Source organism: Prunus mume, linkage group LG6 (assembly GCF_029339155.1).
Source record: "Prunus mume cultivar Tortuosa linkage group LG6, ASM2933915v1, whole genome shotgun sequence".
NCBI lineage: Eukaryota > Viridiplantae > Streptophyta > Magnoliopsida > Rosales > Rosaceae > Prunus > Prunus mume.
In genome coordinates, this window is record NC_142703.1 from 6,669,665 (window position 1) to 6,689,393 (window position 19,729).

Sequence of the window (19,729 nt, forward strand, 5' to 3'; positions counted from 1 at the left end):
GCTTCAATGCAGGCTTTAAATGCTAAAAGCTAATTCTTGTCTTTTCTTGGTTTGGAGCTTAAAATTCCATGTTATGTGTTGACAATGTTTTGCATTTTGAAAGGTGGATTAATGCAGAGATTAGTCATTTGCAAAGCTACCCTACATGGCTTCGTGAGCTGTTAAGCCATTAATAATACCAATAGCTCTTCTTGCTTTTCACGTTCTAATTTCTGCAAGCCAGTTTCTGGGACCAGACGTAACGGCACGTAAAACTGTCCAAATTCAATGCTGGCTAAGAGTTTGTGTGGAGCAAAGGACTTAGCCAAGTTGGCTAGAGCAATGTGCTCTCCACTCTGCACCCGAGTTCGAATCTCCCTTCCCTCATCGCTTGTTTAAATAAAAATAATAAGAAGAAAGTCGCTTAAGCCTGAAAGTTTGTATAATTTTGATGTGTTGGGCATTTTATATCATGCCAATAATGAAAATAAATAACAAGAGAAAGAAAAGGAAGGAGACAAAAGGCTTTTCTAATCTCGATGATGTTAGGTTTTTTTTGTGTGGTCAATTATCTTGATGATGTTAGTTGAAGTGTGCCAGATGTATAATATGTGCGTGCACGTCCTATTGAAAACCGAATACTTGTACCTTTCGCTTGGACCAGGGAATTCAAGACTAATAATGAATTTGAAAATTACAGAACGTAAAATAACGAGATTTAACATTAACATAATGGATCATGGATTAACTTACAATCCCAAAAAAAAAGGTAAAGTTGAATATACAAGAGAGGGAGAGAGGGAGCTCTGAAACACAGAAGCTATCTTTTTCTAGTTCTAATCCTGTTAATTGCTACCATGACTAGGGAAACAATTAGTGCTGAACCTGCAATGATGAATGGAGAGCACAGCAGATTAGATTTTTCCAAACAAGGCGGTGTCTTCTCTAGATCATCACTTGATTTCTCAACTTCCTCCTCTTTCATGTGTTCTTCATTGGTTCCTGCTTCTTGAATTTCATTTCCATGGCTTCCTTCTCCTTTGACAGGTAACTGATTGCTAGCAGGACCTTCTTTGATGGGTTCTTGCTTTTGCAGCTGAGCAACATCTCCTTCTGTGCTAATTCCATCTGTAGTCTCTATCTGTTGAGCTTGAGCTTCTTGTTGTGTTGTTATTGTATCTCCTGCAGGTTTTGATGAGTCACTGCTCTCTCGTCTACTACGAATGTCATCCTCCAGCCCCGCATTTCGCTTTTCGCTTTGATCAGCTTCTGGACTTCTCTGCTTCTGCACCTGATCTTCCAATTTGGGGAGCGCAGAACCCTTCTGTTCAGTGTGCTGTATGGTTGCCTGAGTTTGTTGCGATGGCTTAGCAACTTCTTGACTTACTTGAGTGCCTGTATCTTCCTTCATTGTCTCTTTAGCATCCTCAGTCTTTGGCACCTTATAATCAGTTACAATTTGTTCTGTGCCTAATTCCTTTCTAGCAACCGTCTCTTTCTCAACGCCATCAGCTTCTTCAATCTTCGCAATCCTTGCCTTTTTTGGCTCTTCTATATTTCTCGATACAGACTTTTCTGTCTCTTGCATACTCTGTCTCTTCGAAGCTCTAGCTTCTTCCTGATTTTTCCCCCAACTCATGTCCTTCCCAAGAACTCCATCAGCTACAGTTTCTTTCTTGGCCACCTCTTCATCAACTTCTTTTCCCTTGATCTGACGATTTTCTTCCATTTTCTTTTCCTCAGCCTCAACAAATTCTACCTCAACTTTCCCCCTAGAACCATTTTTTTCAGGAACCTCTTCAGCTGCAGGTTGTGCCATCTGCTGTGTTTCCAGTCCTTTATCCACCCCATCATCTTTCACTTCCTCAATCCCAACCTCTCGAATACCTTTCTCCGATTTTGGCATGACGATGGTGAGAGTTGATTCGTGTTCCTTAAACTTGGCCTTGATTCGATCCAAAACCACTCCATCCGGAATCCGAAAGACTTTTCTGAAACTCCCTATCTCCACCTCTTTCTTGTACATTATCCATCTTATCATCACCTTCTCTTGAACTGGCTTTTTCCCACTAATGGCAATCTGAGTCCCATCTTCATTTATGTCAATTTCAATATGCTGTCTTCTATAACCTACATTTATCCAAAGAAAGTTAACAAAAAAATATATATATATATATATGCTGGCATACACACACACAGAACAAATATTATGGAATAATTGAAAATGATATTAACCTTTGAGATGACCAGTGAGGACGAAGGTAGTTTCGGTTTCTTTCGATACGAAAAGAGGATCGGAATTGTCTTTGGCAATCCGAAAGTTGGCAGAAGAAACATGATCATCCATGGTCTGGGTGATCTTGAGTCTCAATTCTAGATCCATTGGTGGGGTTGATTTTCTTATCAGAAATCAATTTTAGGAACTCCAAAATTTAAACTACTCATTTGGGTAGCAGAATGTGCACGTGTGAGAGGGGAATGTTAATAGAGTCCATATTGTCTTTTATTGAGCATATGAAACAAAGCACATATTCATTGCTTCCTTATATGGCATTCTTGAAGGCGTTTAGGACGGTTAAAATCCACTGCTTTCCGAAATGTGGGTTACCTCGGCGGGAAGTTAACGGCTCTATGTTTGATACCAAAATGAAGTTCAAGCCATGCGTGTTCAAATATGAACACACATGTTCAAGAAAAATGTGAATTTCCCAATATTATTTCATCATTATTGGGAAATTCACATTTTTCTCTTTTTGGTGATTATTTAAATAATAGGGTTTTACTTTTGACCCGTTCGAGACGTGGTGTCTCTTAATTACAATAGCTTACTTCGAGGGAATAACCTTTGATTTCATCATAAAGAAACATAACGTGTGTTTTTTATTTTGCAGCTGCTCCCAAGTCGAACCTAAGGGTGCCCACATATCCCTGTTTGGGTCTAAAAAGAGATCCACGCACGCCAACCCATATACACAAAGAAAGCCCCACAAAAACAAAAAGAACAGAAGACTGAGCTTTGACCCCAAATAGCCCAAACCACATCAAAGGCCCATGTCTTTTGCAAAGTGGTAGAGCCATAAAAACATGAAATAAATCAATAAAATGGCCAAATAAAAGACAATTGACCACCAACCAGATCGATAAAAATTCTAAAGAAGAACTGGATGGGGCCCAGCTTCTAAATTCTCACCATTTGATCTCAAGCCCAAAGTACAAAGCCAGCAAATTTTTTCTATTTCACAAAGGAACCCATATGACTACTTGACTTTGAAAAGTCAACAATTTCAACTATCACAAGAGAGTTGATAGGGAATTAATGAAGGTAGATCTTAATAGGTAAATATCTCCAATCTTTTCAGTCAAAAGAAGATCAAAATCTTTTTTTTTTATGTGTAGAAAAATTCTGCTCCAGAGCAGGTGCCATTTCCAAGGGAAAAGCAGGCTATATTTTCTAAAATGATAAGTAGGATGCAGGGAGTTGTTCATATGGAAAATCAAACTAACCATCACAAACAGATTGAATTCTCACAAGAGCAGTTAAAGATCAAAAGAGCAGAGAAGTAATCTCCAAAAAAAGAAATGATTATTGATGGTTTGTCTGCCAGAATAGATAAAATCCCCTTTTTCTTTGACATTTAAAAAGAAATATCTTGTTTTTTAGAAAATTTGCCGTCCATTTTAAAGATTAAAAATCCAACTCCAGCATTTCCTATAAATATAAGAGGAGAACAGATCCACCACAGACAAAAAAAATCAATCAAAAACATAAACTCAAAATGATCACTTGATCTCAAAAACCTTCAAAACACTGAAGCAACTAATAGCTCATTGAGCCACAAGAAACAAGTCAGCTACAAATTAGAATCTCTAACTCCAGTTCAGTTTCAGAGAAATAGTCATTTAAAGCGAGATTTCTCTCGTTACAAATTTGGTTCAGCATAAGCCAAGTCAAGCAGAGTTCGGGTTTTACAAATATGAAAACCTCAACAAGTTTATGGAGAGCCATGATCAAGCAGAACATGTGCCACAGTGCTTCTAGCTCAAGTAAATCATCAAGTCCACCACTTACGCCCATTCCGCATCAAGAGGTCCCAATTATGCCAGTTCAAAAAGCCTTCCAAGGCTTGAAATAGATTAAAGCTCTGCCAAACTCGAATATTGATATCAATTTACAGCTAAAACTTGATAGTTGAAGGTGTTGATAGTCCAATCCAAAGCACATGCATACCCAATCCAAAGCCCACTGAAGCATACATCCAGGTAGAAATTGAAGTCTAGCCTCTATTTTTGTCTTTGTTGGAGTTGGTTTTCCTTCTTGAGCTTTGTAAAAGGCAGTTCTGCCTAAAATAGTTCACTTTCTTATTATTTATTCTGGCCATAACTACCAGTTTTGTACTGTGAAAAATTATGAAGTCCTCGCCAGTCTGAGGCAAGAAAAGAACTTACTTGGGTGATATTCCTCACCCAAATTCACAATCGCTTGTTTAGAAATCAGTAACTTGGGGTTCAAGTTATCTATTTTTAAGAAGTCTGCTAGGATTTTCATTGCTAGCAGTGGCACGCTCGCACACTAAAGAAAGTTGACTTGTTGATCAGTTAATGGTTTTCGAGGCAATGATGAACTTTACCCTACTATCATAGAAACAAATCTAAAATGGGTGAACAATCCCTTGCGGGAATCAAACTACTCGTAGATCAAGGATTTGCAATGTGTTTATACCAAAATGAATAGCCAATGAGAATCGGACGCATGGACAAGATTGGGTATATGGTAGCCTTTGGAACTTTGCTTCGACACCCAACCTACCGATCCAACGATTAGGGCAACCTCCTCCTCTAGGACACGTGGCAAGCCCACAATCGATGTCTACAGTCCCACATCGAAATTCTACACAACTTGCACACTTCCCAAGGTCTATAAAAGAAGCACAATTCCCCAAAATGGAGGTAATCAGAACTCACGGCATACTGCCTATTGATCTGTAGTTCAACTTTACTAAATCCGTACTTACTCAAGCATCGGAGAGCCTTTGGCCGGTACCACATCGGTGCCCTAGGTGTTACTGAGCTTTTGTTATCTTGCAGATCACGCGCTTTACCGAGGACCATAGCATATCAAAGGCGAAAACATCACTAAGTTGAGCGGGAAAGTGCCGAACCATTTTTCTGCGTCAACACAATGAATAAGTGGCTCCTTGCAAAAAGAAGGATTTGAATGAATTTGATTGAAAAAGTGTTTGAGTGAATTCAGCTGAATAAACCAAGAATTCGATATGGAATTGTGTTTGGGCCAATTTGGTTAAGAATATACCAAAGATTCTGTTTGGATTTAAGATATGGGTGGTTGCATCTAGATTGAGTCTCTAGATTGCCTACGTACCCTTTAAAAGGGATCAAACCAACAAAGTTCGAAAATTTGAAAATTAATGGGTAAGTGTGGCCTACTAATATAGAATTTGTGTCTTTGAAATAATTTGGAGATTTTTACGATTTTCATAGGTAAATGACCAATGTGAAAAATTGGATGGTTTTGTACTATTTTTCATATTGTCAATGTCCAAGAAAATAATGCACAATTTTGATGAACCCACTAAATTTCTAAAATTGACATTTGCAATTGGAAAAGTGTTTGGGTGAATTTGGTTAGGATAAAATAGGAATTCAAATTTGGTTGCAGTTGCATCTAGTGGGATGCTAGACTGTCTGCGTACTCTTAACAGAATCAAACTGACATAGTTCCAAAAAGATTCTTTAATTTGTGTGGTTTTGTACCATTTGGGCTTGTGACATGGTTTTGTACCACTTGGGGTTTTGGCTTGGTTTTGTACCACTTGGGATTTGGGGTAGTTTTGTACCACTTGAGTCCTCACTTGAAGATTTGGGAATTAATGGGCCTTCTTAATTTTGAGGCTATTATTCCATAATTTGTGGATCTGAGACTTTGGACCAACTGTTTCCCATTTGGATTTTTAATAGATGAGTCCATTGTGCTTGAGACTTGCAATAGAACATGCCCATTGTATTTTAAACCGTTAAGTCTTGGGATGTTGGCTTGAGATATGAAGTTTGAGCTCATTGGGTCTGAAGCCCATTTTGTTATCCCTTTCTTTTTACAATTTCTTACCAGGCCTGCAATTGTCACGGTTTGAGGTGAGCACTTCTTGTTTTTGCTTTAAACCACCTTAGTCGATAAGCCCAACCCAACTTCCTTGCATTGGTATCCTTGCACTTCTTTTTGTTTTGTTTTTGTAGCGTCATAGCCCTAGAAATTGATTTCACATAAATTGATTTATGGCATGAAGGAAAACAAAGCTTTCTTCCTTGTTCTCCTTTTCGGTGGTAGAGTCCTTGAATTTATTTGATTCTAGGCTTTGATTTTGATTCAAAGCCAAAGGCAATCATGTGGTAGGCCTTCTTGGATTTCCTTCTTGCTGGCATTAGGACTGTTAGGTTGCCGCATGCCAAGAGAAGAAGAAGTGCATTTGTTTCTTTGCTTTTTGCTTGCAGCGAAATTAGACTTGGTGACAAGACTCGACCCAAATTCCACTTTGGATTTGAGTCGAACCCTGTGCATGTCTGACATTTGGCAAATGCCGGGCACATTTGACCAAAATGCCCTTCTAAGTTACCTAAATTCTTTTTCTTCAAGCTTAACTCCTGCCGAAAATTCGGCAGTCTTCCTTGACTCGAAGCCAATGAACTCCTAAAAGATCTCGTGCTAGATGAAGGTGGGCATGTACATATAAGACACATCAACCTCTCTCTGTTGGTTGATGTGGAATATTACACTTGAAGTTGTGACTTTCCCTTGTGATGGGTTTTAGATGGTTGCCACCAGCATATGAGATCAATCCTTACGGATCGTTTTGGGTGCTTTAAGCCTCGCAGTGACTTGTTTTGGATGCTTTAAGCATCGCCAAGAGAGAGGCCTTGCGGTAGGGGTGGGCATCGAAATCGAAGAACTGATAAACCAAACTAAACCAGACAGGAAAAAATTGAAAGAAATCGTGTTAATAAAAAAAAGTCAAACCCAATTCAAATAATCGAACTGAACCGATTCTAACCGATTCCCATTCCGATTCTATACCCCAACAAATCTAACCGGGCCGAACTGAACCGGCCAAATTTTATATTAAAAAAAAAAAATTAAAATCCAATACTATATTTTTAATCTCATAACTAATATTTACCCAAACTCAATTTCAAAACATCTCTCTTTTCTAGCCTCAATATTTCTTTTTGTATGAAATTGGATTATTGTTAATTTTCAAGCCTAAATAAATAAATTTTCAGTTGAAATTTGTATAAAAATAATAATTTGAAACAATAAAACAACAAAAATAAAATTTCAGTTGAAATATGCATAAACTTGTGTAGTATTGGCCCATAGACTTAATTTTTGGTTGCATTTTGGGCCTACCCGAAATATGCGTGTTCATATTAACTACTCTCCTGATCAATCTAAATTATCATTTTTCAGGTATTAAATTTCGGATTTTAATGTCAAAGCCACGCTTGTTTTGATTCTTTTTGTGTTACTAATCGCACAATTTATACTCCTTTGAACTTTGAATCAATGAAATGAATTTTAGTGCCTGGCAAAAGAAAGAGATTGAAGATCAAGACTCCTTTTCTACACTCTTTCAAGCTCAACTCGAGGTGTTTCGTTTAAGGAGATGAAAAGAAAGAAAAGAAAACAGGGGACATAGTCAAAAGTTAACAAAAAAAAAGGTTGTCACACTGAAAATTATTACTGAAACAAGTTATACTCCCAGAATAGAGTCTACCAGAAAAGGCTTCATCATTGCATTGCATCTGTAATTCTCTTCAGGGCAACAGCATAATCATTTATTTCATCATGTGAATATCAATTAAACTTGGATTCTATGTAGTTCTTCTTCTGTTCACCCTAAGTTGAGAGGTAAGGCAGGCACTATGCCCACCACTTATCCAGCCACAGGCAAACATTGAGTTGTTGAGATTCTAAATATTTTCTTTAAATTTTTCATTAAAAAAATATTTTTCTTGCAAATTTATATGGAGAAATGGATCATTTTTCTTGAAGTTTATATGGAGAAATGGATCACAGGTCATGAGAGTGATTAAAATGGATGAGAACATCATTCCTTTTCATATTGTTGGGATCCAAAGTGCATACCTCAACAACCAGCCTACCAAATTGCTTTAGGTACCAATATGATGGGTTACTTTAGTCAATTGATTGCTTTATGACTTTCAAATTTTAAATTCTTCCAAAAAACAAGAAAACAGAAAGAAGAAGAAGAGGAAAAGAGCAGGATAAAGTAGAAAAAGAGAGAGTAGCAATTGATTGCATGCCAAAATTAAAGGAGCAAAAGTGGTAATGATTTCCAAAGTAGGGACTAAGAGCATCTCAATACATGGTAAATAATCATCACTCTTAAAGTTACTTCAGACTCCACCACACTGCCTCTCTGCTCTGCCTGATCAAGATTTACCCTACACCAGATTTAATTTACTTACACATATTACAAACCATCTCTCTCTCTCTCTCTCTCTCTCTCCTTACCTTTTTACAGCATCAGGAAAAAAACCACACAAAATAGAGCCATTTCCATTTGAAGAGCAAATAACCCCACCAACACCTGCGGTTTCCACCCACAGTCAGTACAAAAGAAACCCAATCAACATCCCATCAAAACTCGAAGTAAAAAAGTAAAAATAGAACATTTACACAACATTTTTCATTATTAACTGCATGTAGATGTACATTTCCATGTATGTAAGCATATGTGCATACTTCATTATTATGTACTGTGCTAAACTTACAAATGAACAAATTTAATGAGATCAAGAACCTATAATCAATAACTTTACACATACAATACTAATCGAAATTTGAACATCTAACTCAAAATCAATTAACAACAAGTGAAATCACCTGATCGAAAATTAAAAAAAGATAAAGAAAATTGAGGTACCTGCCCCTGGTGGCCAGAAGTTGGTAAAGGGCGTATTGTAGCAGAGTCAACTTCACCAGTAGGCAGAGGAACTGCAGGGTTGCTGTTAATAAATGGCATACCACCACCACCACCTTTGTCTGGTACAGCCACTGAAGAACTCACGCTTGGTTGTGGGCTGGGAGAGAAGGAAACTTGGCGAGGGTGGAATGGCCATGGATATGATGGAGAAGATGACACTGCTCCTCCTCCACCCGAGCTTGGTGTTGGGGAAGCCATTGGAGGAAGCTGTGGAGAAGTTGTTGTTGAACTTGAACTTCCTGGTGGTGCTGCTGCTGAGGAAGAGGAGGAGACTCTGATAGCCAGCTTTTGGGTCTCTTGGCATGTTTTGAGCATAGAGCCATTGTTGAAGGCAAAGTAGAAGAAACCAGGGCGTGATGGGTGCCACTTTTGCAAATGTAACAAGAATTTTAGTTAGAAAGCCAAATATTTTAGACAATTATGACATACCCAGATGGAAACTACTTCTTTTAAGAATTTTCTTGAAAATCCAAGTTAAAAACAGAGTAAATTGACTATTTCTCAGGAAAAATCAGAAAAAAAAAAAGGTTTTGTGAGTGTGTGTTTGAGAGAGAGAGAGAGAGAGAGAGAGAGAGAGAGAGATACCGTGAAGGACGTGGAGTCAGGTTTGTTAAGAAGTGTGGCTTGAGTGAAATTGCAGATATTGAAGGCTTTTTGGTTCTGGAAAATGTAGAGGTTGTGCTGATACTTGTGCTTAAAAACTGAAATACTCAAGACAAAAGTGTTAGAAGGCAGCCTAAGTAAAACAATGCTTAATTAATTCAACCAAAAATAAATCAAAGCTTGAAGTTCTTGAATTTGTTGGGGTTTTTTCTTTTCAGTTTGAAGTACTTACTGATGGAGTCTCCTACATGAACAGTGGGATTTTTCCACTCTGAAACCCCATCTACTAGTATTGTGGTGGAGTGAGAATGCTGGAAGAGAAAAGAGAGAAAACACAGGAAGATGAGCATGGAGAGCTTCATCTTCAGGTTCTCTTTTGATTTGTTTTTTTTGTGACAGCAAAATATTAGATTAGAGTGAGGCTTTGGTCCTTTGTAGCCTTGCTATCCCTGCCTCCTGCCTGCTTCTGGGTTTTTGACAAAGAAAAAAGGGATTTTGAAAAATGTGAAAAGAGAACTGTGAGAGGAGGAGAGTGGCATAGAGACTGTTAAAATGTCAGTGGTGCTTAGCTTTTTCATGGGAAGAGTATGAATGGATGACAGACATAAATGTTGGAGATTGTGTGGTGTATTTCTCATTATTTTAAACAGTGAAAGGTTGAATCATCTTGTTGGTAGAAAAATTTACCCTTAAAGAACAAAGCTTTTAAGAATTATATATGATTAAAAAAGGAAAAGTTTGAGAAGTGATTATGAGAAGTTTGGGTGGCTCTGATTGTTGATGATGGGCATTATTATTCTAAAATGATTAGCTCAGTGATTATCAACCTGCAGTCTACATTTTCAATCCAAATAAACTGATGTCTTGGGGGGTGAGCAGTGGAAATCACTTTCTTTTATGAGGCCCTTTTTAAATTTTTATATATTTAATCCATAAATAATGTAATTAGGCTCATACTTTGATGCATAAAATAAGGTTAAGGGAATAAAATCTTTAAAGTCTCATTCTTTTCTTTCTTTTTATCTCCTCCTCCTCCTCCTTTCCCCAAATTATATAGTTGTGGTGAGAATGGAGGACCAGAGAGATGTGAGAATCCTCTTCTTGGCCTCTGGCAAAGCCAACAGCAATCTGCCATGTTATAAAGACAAACGGAAAGCAACTTCTCCTTGCCAATTATCAGAGCTTTTGGAGGCTTGATAAACTCAAACTGTCATCAATTCAAACACCCTACTTTTTCAATTTCTAATCTTTTGAACTCCAAAATATACAAAACCAACAAGGAATTTGTAGCTCCACCCAAGAGAACATTTACTCCCACTGTAAAACTTAAAATCAGCAGGATCTCTAAGGTGAGAGCAAAACTTCAATGAGTTCTTCTTATTGCGTAGACGTGCTAAGTGGCAGTACAATCCAATTAAAATGGAAGATGCATTTAAATTTTGGATACATCATCATCTTTTAATTTAATTATTTTGCCAATCAGTAGTATCGCAGAAAAAACCCTACAAAAGTTTTGGTTTTCATATGTTGTTATGGTCATCAATCACAATATTAAGTTAGTTGGATGAGTAGTTTGAGAAAAATTTAATGAAGAAATTAAAAAATTGCTAATAATTCATTATTATTGCTTCAAGTAAATTGCATTTCATACAAGTGTGTGAGATGAGTTTAAAAACTAAAATAAAATAAACAAGTGATATTACGAGAGTGAGATTTTGAACATAAGAACTCGAGAGATAATTACTCTTAATTATTTGAGTTATGAATTCATTAACGTTGTGTTTAGTTTTATTGGAAGGGCCTCATGTAATGTTAAGTTTTGTCCAAACACCTTGGCATTGCAATGCAAATTGCATAGAAAGAAGAGGAGTGGCGCGGAGGCAGAGAGAGCAACACATGCCTGCAAAAGCAAACGTTAAATTTGATTTGTATTTGTCGATGAGGCCAGTGGGCCAATTCCTACTGATGTTACCCAAAGGACGCGAAGCTACAATACAATAGCACTGGGCAGGGGACTACAAGACAAACACAACGCAGTAAGCTTCGAAAGGATAAAAGAGAAAACTATAAATAACTAAGACCCAAAACACAGAATATACCAAAAAAAACCTCTAAATAATTAAATATTTGCAAGACAATATCGAAAACATACCCCATAATTTCATATTTACAAGTAAAACTCCATGAGGTGAGGGAATGAAAATAATAAGAGAAAAAAGCCTCAATCAGTGTTTTTTTTTTCTTCCTCTATCAGCTCAGCTCAACCAGTTTTTCTTTGAAACTGTTTTTATTTTTATTTTTATTTTAATACAAGTGATGGTGTGAATTATGATACTAAATGTCATTTTTCACTCAGCTAGACCATTTTGGCACTTGTTTTCGAGTTTTTAATTTTGGGTTACAAGGATGGAAGATCAGTTTTGTGATGTTAAAGTTTTTAAATTAAACAAAGGGAAATAAGAAATACTTTTTTTAAAAAGATAAATGAAATAAGAAGTGACAGGGGCAAGGAATAAATAGATTAATCAAATATATTTGTCAGTAGTTTTATTAATTCTAATTCTTTAAAGCCACTCTTGCCTAACTCAACTGGTCTTTGGGTAGTCTTCCTCTCTCGGTTGTGAATTCTTTTTACTTGGACTTCTTTGAACCAGCGTGCCCTCGTGAGTCTATGTTCTGTTAGTCTTTTTTTTTTTTGCATTAAAAAAACAAAGGGCATTTGACTTGGTCTTTCGGAGCAAGGCCCATTGCAGACAAGAGCTGAAAAGGCAAAGCAACTCTTTCACAAATAAAGGTATGGATGAAAAGGTAATTCGAAAATGAAAATTGTCACCTAATCTAAAATATTTTTCTTGTACTAGGAGGGTTTCAAGTAAAATGAATTTAAATTTGTAGGGTGGAGCCTGGATGCATTGATGAATCTCTTGTTCCGATGTGACATGCCAATTCTGCTCCTTGTCTATTAATTCGTCTAACGCCATCTGCGTGATAAAATTTCCTGTCTACACACACGAGGATGAGCCTCTACATTTTATGTATTGCATATGGTTCATGAACTTGAGCACATAGAGTAGATGTCAAATCTTATTCTGACTAATAATGAACAAGGATATTCATTGAAACACCAGCATTCTCCACATGATGACACGATCGAGAAAGATAAAAGTAAACAAACACACAACAATTTCAATAACGCGATTGAGAAAGATAAAAGTAAACAAACACACAACAACCCAGATGGTTTGCAGCCAACTCTCCCTCATCTACTACTCTAATCTGCTAATTCTTTGTATTTATCTCTGCTATAGTTATTCTTTGCCTTTGTATTATCATTTACATGCTGATAAGACGTTTGTTTTTATCACAACATTGTACATTGTTTGTTATTATATGGGAACAAAATTATTCATGGTATCAAGAGCGTTCTGGTCAACATCTTTCTTTTTTTTTCCGATCCTATATTCTTTCCTATTCTTCCATGGCTTGTGGTAGCAACTCTGCTGCTTCCTCTCTTGCTGCTGCCTCTACTGTTCCCAATGTTACCAATCGTCTTTCTAAAATGTTGTCTTACATGAAATGGGCTTATCTACTTTATCCCAAAAACCACAAAATCACATACTTGATTTCTTGGAGTTGGATTTGTTATGGACATTGGTGGTCCCACAATCAGCTAATTTTCTGATAATATTTGCACTAATTTTTTCTTATGTAGTCTGGGGTAGCTAGCTAGGTTTGGGTTAGATTCAATGGTGATAAGTTGGAAGTTCCTGATGTGTTGTATATCAATGTCATTAAAAGACTGGAATTTAATTTTCTTAAGCACTTTCAATATAAACATATACAAGAAGGTTGCTAGCATATCATGAATTAATGGGAATCAAACAGCAATTCTTTCCTCAGGTAGTTTAGACACTTCTTCAACTTCAACCTTGAAGGGTATTGTTGCTCTCAGAGCCTTTGTACTTGTACCAATTTGCACACACCAGAAAGTAGTGGCTCCTAGAGCAGCAATCAAGTAATAGAAGTAATCCAATCTCCCCCAATTTCCAGTTGCAGTCCCCTCAGTCGTCCGATGAACTATGCTGATTAACAAGCTACCATTTCAGTGCCAAGATTTGGTTACCAACCTCACTGCCAAACCAATTGCATGAGTGACCTGTACAGGCTTTAACCTAAGACCTCAAATTTTACACATTATCAAAAAAGAAACGACAATGAAAACGGAAATTATTGGGAATTATAACAACAATAAATATATTAAAAAAGAAATTTTGCTTCCAAGTAAAAGGGCATACATACATCCAATCCCTCTCCCCTCCTTTCCTTGACAAAAAAGGAAAAGAACAAAGGGTCTCTAGTAAGGAACTAAAATGCAAGGTCTCCTTAAAGTTATAAACATAGCACTCTAGCACTACTAACCATCGATCTTTATCTATTTCCGAATAGGTATAATAAAGCCATCTAAACATAATAAACTAATTCTGGATCCTCTGCATCACCCTTGAATAAATAACCGGGGGAGACAAGGTTTTCATTACCTCTTTAACTACATACATCATAAGGCTCCCTACCTCTATCTCCCTCGTTGACTCCATCTTTTTCTTCAGTCACAAGGAATGCCCTTTCATGACTCAGGTTGCAATCTCTATGAAACCAGAGTAGCTCTTAGGAAATGATAAATCATCAGCTGTAAATATCTAATTGAGACACTCAGATTCCAAGTCCAATGTTATACTTTTTCCTCCTATGCCTTGGAACAACGTTCTTCTGTGTCACACCTCAAGCATATACATTCTTACCACTGCAACGAGTGAACTCTCCGGAGGGCACGGGCTGGTCTTCGCTTCTCCACAACTGGAATGACTTTTTCCATTAGCTGCAGCACACATACACAAGAAAGTCAACTACATGATAGTCGGTATTGTCCCTCATCTTCCAATATCCTATTCCTCTGAATCAATTTTTTATCTAACCTCACTCAGATGCATAAATGACACTGAAACCAATACTCATGGATGTCAAATATTGCCAAAACTCAAAAATTGGGAAACTATTCTTCTCTTCCCATATAAACTATATAAAGATGCAGACACATTCTTCAAAGAAATTAGTTTTAAAAAAAATACATTCAACCCACTTGATTATGATCTACTGCTGATCCATTAATCTTCAATATTTTCCCCTTCTACAATTTCATGAGGAAACAAATATCACCCACAAGTTTCTCAGAGTATAAAAGATGATTGAATATAACAGATATATCAATTTCCACAATCACACTAAGATAAAATCTCAAAGCATGTGTTTTCTTGTTTAGTTACATTAATACATGCAAACATGCATGGAAGTCTATAATAAAGTTTCTAACCAAACCATTTCCCAGTCATTATAAAGGTTCACCATAGTGATTGTCTTGACTACTCCAAACCCAAAGCTTAAATAATCTGGAGGACTGTGATCATATAATAAGAATGTTCCTTTTTATAATCATATTGACCATAGTGATACTTTCCTAGTGTCTTCCCTTGTGGACGTAGACAAGGATCCAACTGCACATATTGGTTGCACAGGTTCTTTCAATCATAAAAATATTTCTTGATCTATTTCAATTATCTCATAGCAGTGTCCCCATAAAACAAAATGCGCTCCCTCCAAAAAAGAACCCATGTTTGGAAGATGTATTTGGCTAAGGCAAAGTGTTTGGTAATATTAGACTAAACTAATACAAATTAATACACGTACATTCAAAATAACAAAGCTATCAGTCTTAAAAAATGAAACGACTGTGTAAACATTGGTCTGAGTAAAACATCCAAAACCTAAATAGTTATATATCATCAAAAGAAATGATCAACATGTCACTATGCATTCACGCTGTATGTTTGCCTCAGTCATGAAAAAAGGTGAACCAAATTTGATAGGCCAGGCTTTTGGATTAATTATTTGTTTCAATTTATTTTTTTTTGGGGAAGGGAGGGAGGAAATGACACATGATCTTCTACAGTTTTAAAGAAATTTGAATAACAAAAATGAATGTTCATATGAAAAACAATACTTAGAGGTAAATTGTTATTCAGGATTGACAAAAGATTCAGGCACACTTTGTACATTAAAGAATTTAGCTTGACAACAAAAGAGAATATCATACAGAGTCAAAAATTTATTATTATATTGGAAGCATTGAGAGATCATAGAAACCCCATTACTAATGAAAAGATATTTTGAAAAGAAACCCACGCTTCCAACAGAAAAATGATAACAGATTTCCTCTGCTAAGTAGAAACTCTAAATATCTTATCTCTAAACATCATGCTACATGAATAGATATTTTGAAAAGAAACCAATGCTTCCAACAGAAAAAAGATAACAGATTTCCTCTGTTAAATAGAAACTCTAAATATCCGATCTCTTAACATTATGCTACATCTATGCCCACAAAATATATAGTTCAAAATGAACAAAATGAAGGATTATTGGTGCAGATTTTCTAGTTTCCTCTTCCTTTTTTGAGCAGGAATTACAAAATAGTTATAATGTTTTATCATGATTTTGGCACTAGGTAATTTAAGGGTGATTATTGAATGCCAAAATCATCAGCTATTTTTTTTGGGTGCAGTGGAGATATAATTGTAACGTTTCACTTGTAATTTCTGCATTTTTCTGTTTAGGCCTAGATGGACACATTGTCTACCTCTTAACATATTTTTCATTTTATCAAAATTTTATGTTTCTTATCCTAAAAAGAATCGCTATAAGCCGAAGATCAGAGTCTGATAAAATGCAGTCCCTTGCCATATCAATAAATTACTTGCATCAGGAGCAGAATGAATACCTGCTTACGTCTTTCCTCAGTCCTCTCAGCCTGCAATAGAAAATATTTTGTTAAACAATGGAGCATGCAATAAATGTCAGGGCTACAGAAGTAAGCAAGTAAAACACAGACAACTCTGTTGAATATTTTCTGAATAATGTTTTTTCACTCTCAGTCTGGTGGCACGTTACATAATTTTAGTTAGTGATTTTTTTCTTTTTGGTGCTGGGCATCTGTTTGGCCAGCATGGCTAGGCTTCTTGGCTCTCTTTGTTATACTTTGTGGACTGCTTTGCAGTGTGTTTGTTCTTAATAAATTTCCTTCTTTCAGAAAAAAAAAAAAGAAGAAGCAAGACACAGATATGAAAGTACAAGGTCTTAACATCAACTTAAAAGCCAAACACATTACAATTAAGATAATTGAACAGTACATGACTTTGCTCCCACAAACTCATGAACCAAGTCTTTATGTACATACATTAGAATTCCAACCCCATTTCTCTTTGTATAGTATACCGAGCAAGACGAATGCAATTGAGACAACAGGCCAAGTATTAAATGTTCAATATTAGTTCACTAACTTTCAAAAGCACGCTTGAACAGGTTCACAGGCTTGATTATCTGTGTCATGGATTAAAATTATTTGTAAAATTCCGTAATGTTATAATGGAATTGAAACTCATTTGCCAGACTTGAGTTAAAATTCATGTAAACTTACTCAAATTTTCCTACTTAAATTAAATTGTCACTTAAGAACACCTAGATGACGCATGCAAGTACTTCAAATCATTTATCTGTGCACTTTGAAAAAACGTAATGAAATATAATACAGCCATTTTGTATGAATACATATGCATAACATAAATATGTAGATATCTACAAAGATTCATCTCTATAAAAAAAATTAAATAAGATCTCATAACATAAATATGTATATATATATACATATGCATAACATAAATATATATATATATATATATATATATATATCTTCAGTCAAGCCTCTTATTCAAGAGCTTGGTCATGAAACATAGCTTGACCCCGACTTAACTATCAAGCTTGAGTTTGTTCCCTTACAGCCCTGGTGACAAATGATAAATAAGTTTTCAATGGGATGAAACAGGACAGGGTAGTGGTATTTTCTGAAAGTATGACTATAATGCTTTAATGAAATACAAGTGGAACTTTGTCATAGCTGATCTTTTAATGACACAAATGAAAAATCAACAGCTTTCACCATAAAAGGCAGACTGGTATTATAAATAAGTCTTGAGATTGCCCTTCATCACCATATGTTTTTCTTTTGGAATTGTGTAGTTGTAATTGACACGGTGTTTGCAGCCTCAGAAAACGAGACAGATGAAAGAAAAACTAGTTTTGTTGCAAAAGTTTAACATTTAGTGTCAAACCACACTAACTATCCTGAATACTGATGGGGACTCAAATACAACTAATTTTGTCCCCATAACCCAGATGTTCGGTTCTGAAATCACACTACTAGAAGCACATTTGCAAACCACACAATTCAGTAGGCAACTAGAGAACAATACAATACCAATTTAATTACCTTCTCTTTCAAAAGCTGCTCGTTCTCCTCCTCTAATCTGACCGCCAATGATTCCAACTCCACTTGGTATGCCTAAAATCCAAAAAAACCCACAAACAACAAAACACAAAATAAGTAAAAATAAATAAAAATATAATCACAAACACCACAATTTAACATTTCATCAAAACCCCATTTACACACCTGCTTCCTCTCTCGGGACCTGGCCGCTGATTCACGGTTCTTGATCATCCTTCGCTGTCTCTGCTGTGCCACCTTATCCATAGGCTCCAAAACGGCGCGCCCTCTCTTCCCTCTCCCCACTCCTCCACTCCCAACCATCTCAACCCCATTCCCAAACCCAATTATCGACCCTTCAACCTTATCAATCGAACTGAACGGGCTGAGCTGCGGCATCGGATCAAACGAAAATACACCGCCGCTCAATCTCTCCGTCTCCGGAGGCGGCATTGCAAGCGGCATATCCTTAATGTCGTCCTCCTCCACGGCCCCGGCCCGAGCCAAAAAGTCCTCCAGAGTCATCAAATCATCCGGAACCTCCTCTTTACACCCCTTCCGAGCCTCGCCGGACACAATTTCCCGCCAGACCTCATCGACGGTCTTCTGCGGCACCGCCGCAGAGGAGGTGCTCATTTCTGCGGCGGAGGCAGTGTTGATTAGGGTTATTTGGGCGTCGAGGAGGGTTGCGTCGGTCATGGGGGTGGGGTTCGGGTCATAGAGGAGGCCGTCGATGGTCATCGAGCCGATTGGCATGGACGACGTCGTATTGGTGCTGTGATAATCACTGATGCCGTTGCTGTGGTTGTTCAGGGTTTGGGGGTGAGCGGAGGAGGAAGATGGGGTTGCTGAGGGTTTGGGTTTTGTAGCGGGGGAATTGGAAGAAGGGCGTTGCGAGAGATCCGAGTTTCGTGATCTTGACGACGACGACACTAGTTTTGAAGACGCCATCTTTTCCGTCGCGGATTTGTAAGGCCTCTCTCTCCCCTCTACACTCTACACTGCCGACTCTGTCCACTCTCTCTCTCTCTAGAAAATGAAGTTTTTAGGGTTTGGTTTGTTTTTTCTGTTGGGATCAGGAACGAAAGAAGGCGCAGCAGAGCAGCAGCCTTTTTCAACGAGCGAGCAGTTTCACTTTCCAGAACCTGGTTTTTATTTATTTTGAATTTTTCGATGGGACCGACCAAACAGAATCATATAGTACCGCCGAGTACCGAGATTTATGATTGCGTTGTGTTGTGGGTCCTACGGAGTACCCACGCGGGCCCCACAGAATAGCGAAATCAAACAGGCGGGTGCAGTGAGTACGTAGGTGGTATCGTTGTAGGTGAGCATAGCCTGTTGGCCGAATTTGAATGCGTGTCCGAGTATACTGTTGATTGGAAAAAAAGAAACGAGTAATGTTGTTGGCTGGGGCTAGAGTTCGGGAAATCCTAGCTGTACGGGCGGCTGAGACGGCTGTGAGCAACCCTTGGAAAGAGCATCACTGAAAACCCCAGCAATAATTTTTAGAGATTTTCTATTTAAACCCCACACTTCTCTTAGTTCACCCCATGTTCTAAGTTCACCTCAACTTTTAATTTAAATTTTCACAATTTCTAAGTAAACCCCATTATCTTCCCAAACTACCCTTAAATACACCCCAAGCTGAAAAAATAAGAAATAAAAGAGATTTTCTATTTAAACCCCACAAGCCTAATCGTAGTAGAAATAAGAAATATATAAACTTCATGCTCATCAAATTAAAAGGTAC

At 37.2% G+C, this 19,729-nt stretch overlaps 3 protein-coding genes across 4 annotated transcripts; all 3 read right to left on the minus strand.

Annotated features, from left to right (window-relative positions):
- Positions 1-683: 683 nt before the first annotated feature.
- LOC103336304 (uncharacterized) lies at positions 684-2,362 on the minus strand. The gene is made up of 2 exons (XM_008239349.3): positions 2,215-2,362; positions 684-2,109 (listed from the first exon to the last, which is right to left on the minus strand). Exons 1-2 carry the CDS (start codon positions 2,360-2,362, stop codon positions 800-802), a joined length of 1,458 nt encoding a protein of 485 aa, XP_008237571.2. The 3' UTR covers positions 684-799.
- A 5,949-nt stretch (positions 2,363-8,311) lies between these two features.
- LOC103336303 (Cupredoxin superfamily protein) lies at positions 8,312-10,218 on the minus strand. The gene is made up of 4 exons (XM_008239348.2): positions 9,835-10,218; positions 9,585-9,700; positions 8,940-9,365; positions 8,312-8,603 (listed from the first exon to the last, which is right to left on the minus strand). Exons 1-4 carry the CDS (start codon positions 9,962-9,964, stop codon positions 8,532-8,534), a joined length of 744 nt encoding a protein of 247 aa, XP_008237570.2. The 5' UTR covers positions 9,965-10,218; the 3' UTR covers positions 8,312-8,531.
- Positions 10,219-13,839: 3,621 nt separating this feature from the next.
- LOC103336302 (Basic-leucine zipper (bZIP) transcription factor family protein) lies at positions 13,840-19,123 on the minus strand. Of its 2 annotated transcripts, XM_089054907.1 has the most exons (5): positions 18,163-19,123; positions 17,980-18,051; positions 16,435-16,464; positions 14,740-14,787; positions 13,840-14,478 (listed from the first exon to the last, which is right to left on the minus strand). In XM_089054907.1, the coding sequence occupies exons 1-5, from the start codon at positions 18,925-18,927 to the stop codon at positions 14,398-14,400; spliced, it is 996 nt and encodes a 331-aa protein (XP_088911033.1). In that variant the 5' UTR covers positions 18,928-19,123; the 3' UTR covers positions 13,840-14,397. The 2 variants fall into 2 exon arrangements, with proteins under 2 accessions (XP_088911033.1, XP_008237569.1); XM_008239347.2 differs by lacking the exon at positions 14,740-14,787 and having other exon boundaries at positions 18,163-19,120.
- Positions 19,124-19,729: the final 606 nt, after the last annotated feature.

Coding starts and splice junctions, on each gene's coding strand:
- LOC103336302 (XM_089054907.1), bottom strand. CDS start 18,927: ATGGCGTCTTCAAAACTAGTGTCGTCGTCGTCAAGATCACGAAACTCG. Junction 14,788..16,434: donor CTGAGGAAAGACGTAAGCAG/GTATTCATTCTG, acceptor ATGAAATTGTAG/AAGGGGAAAATATTGAAGAT. Junction 14,479..14,739: donor CAGCAGTAGATCATAATCAA/GTGGGTTGAATG, acceptor TGTGTGCTGCAG/CTAATGGAAAAAGTCATTCC.
- LOC103336303 (XM_008239348.2), bottom strand. CDS start 9,964: ATGAAGCTCTCCATGCTCATCTTCCTGTGTTTTCTCTCTTTTCTCTTC. Junction 9,701..9,834: donor TCATGTAGGAGACTCCATCA/GTAAGTACTTCA, acceptor TGAGTATTTCAG/TTTTTAAGCACAAGTATCAG. Junction 8,604..8,939: donor CTTCTGGCCACCAGGGGCAG/GTACCTCAATTT, acceptor TGGAAACCGCAG/GTGTTGGTGGGGTTATTTGC.
- LOC103336304 (XM_008239349.3), bottom strand. CDS start 2,362: ATGGATCTAGAATTGAGACTCAAGATCACCCAGACCATGGATGATCAT. Junction 2,110..2,214: donor CCTCACTGGTCATCTCAAAG/GTTAATATCATT, acceptor GGATAAATGTAG/GTTATAGAAGACAGCATATT.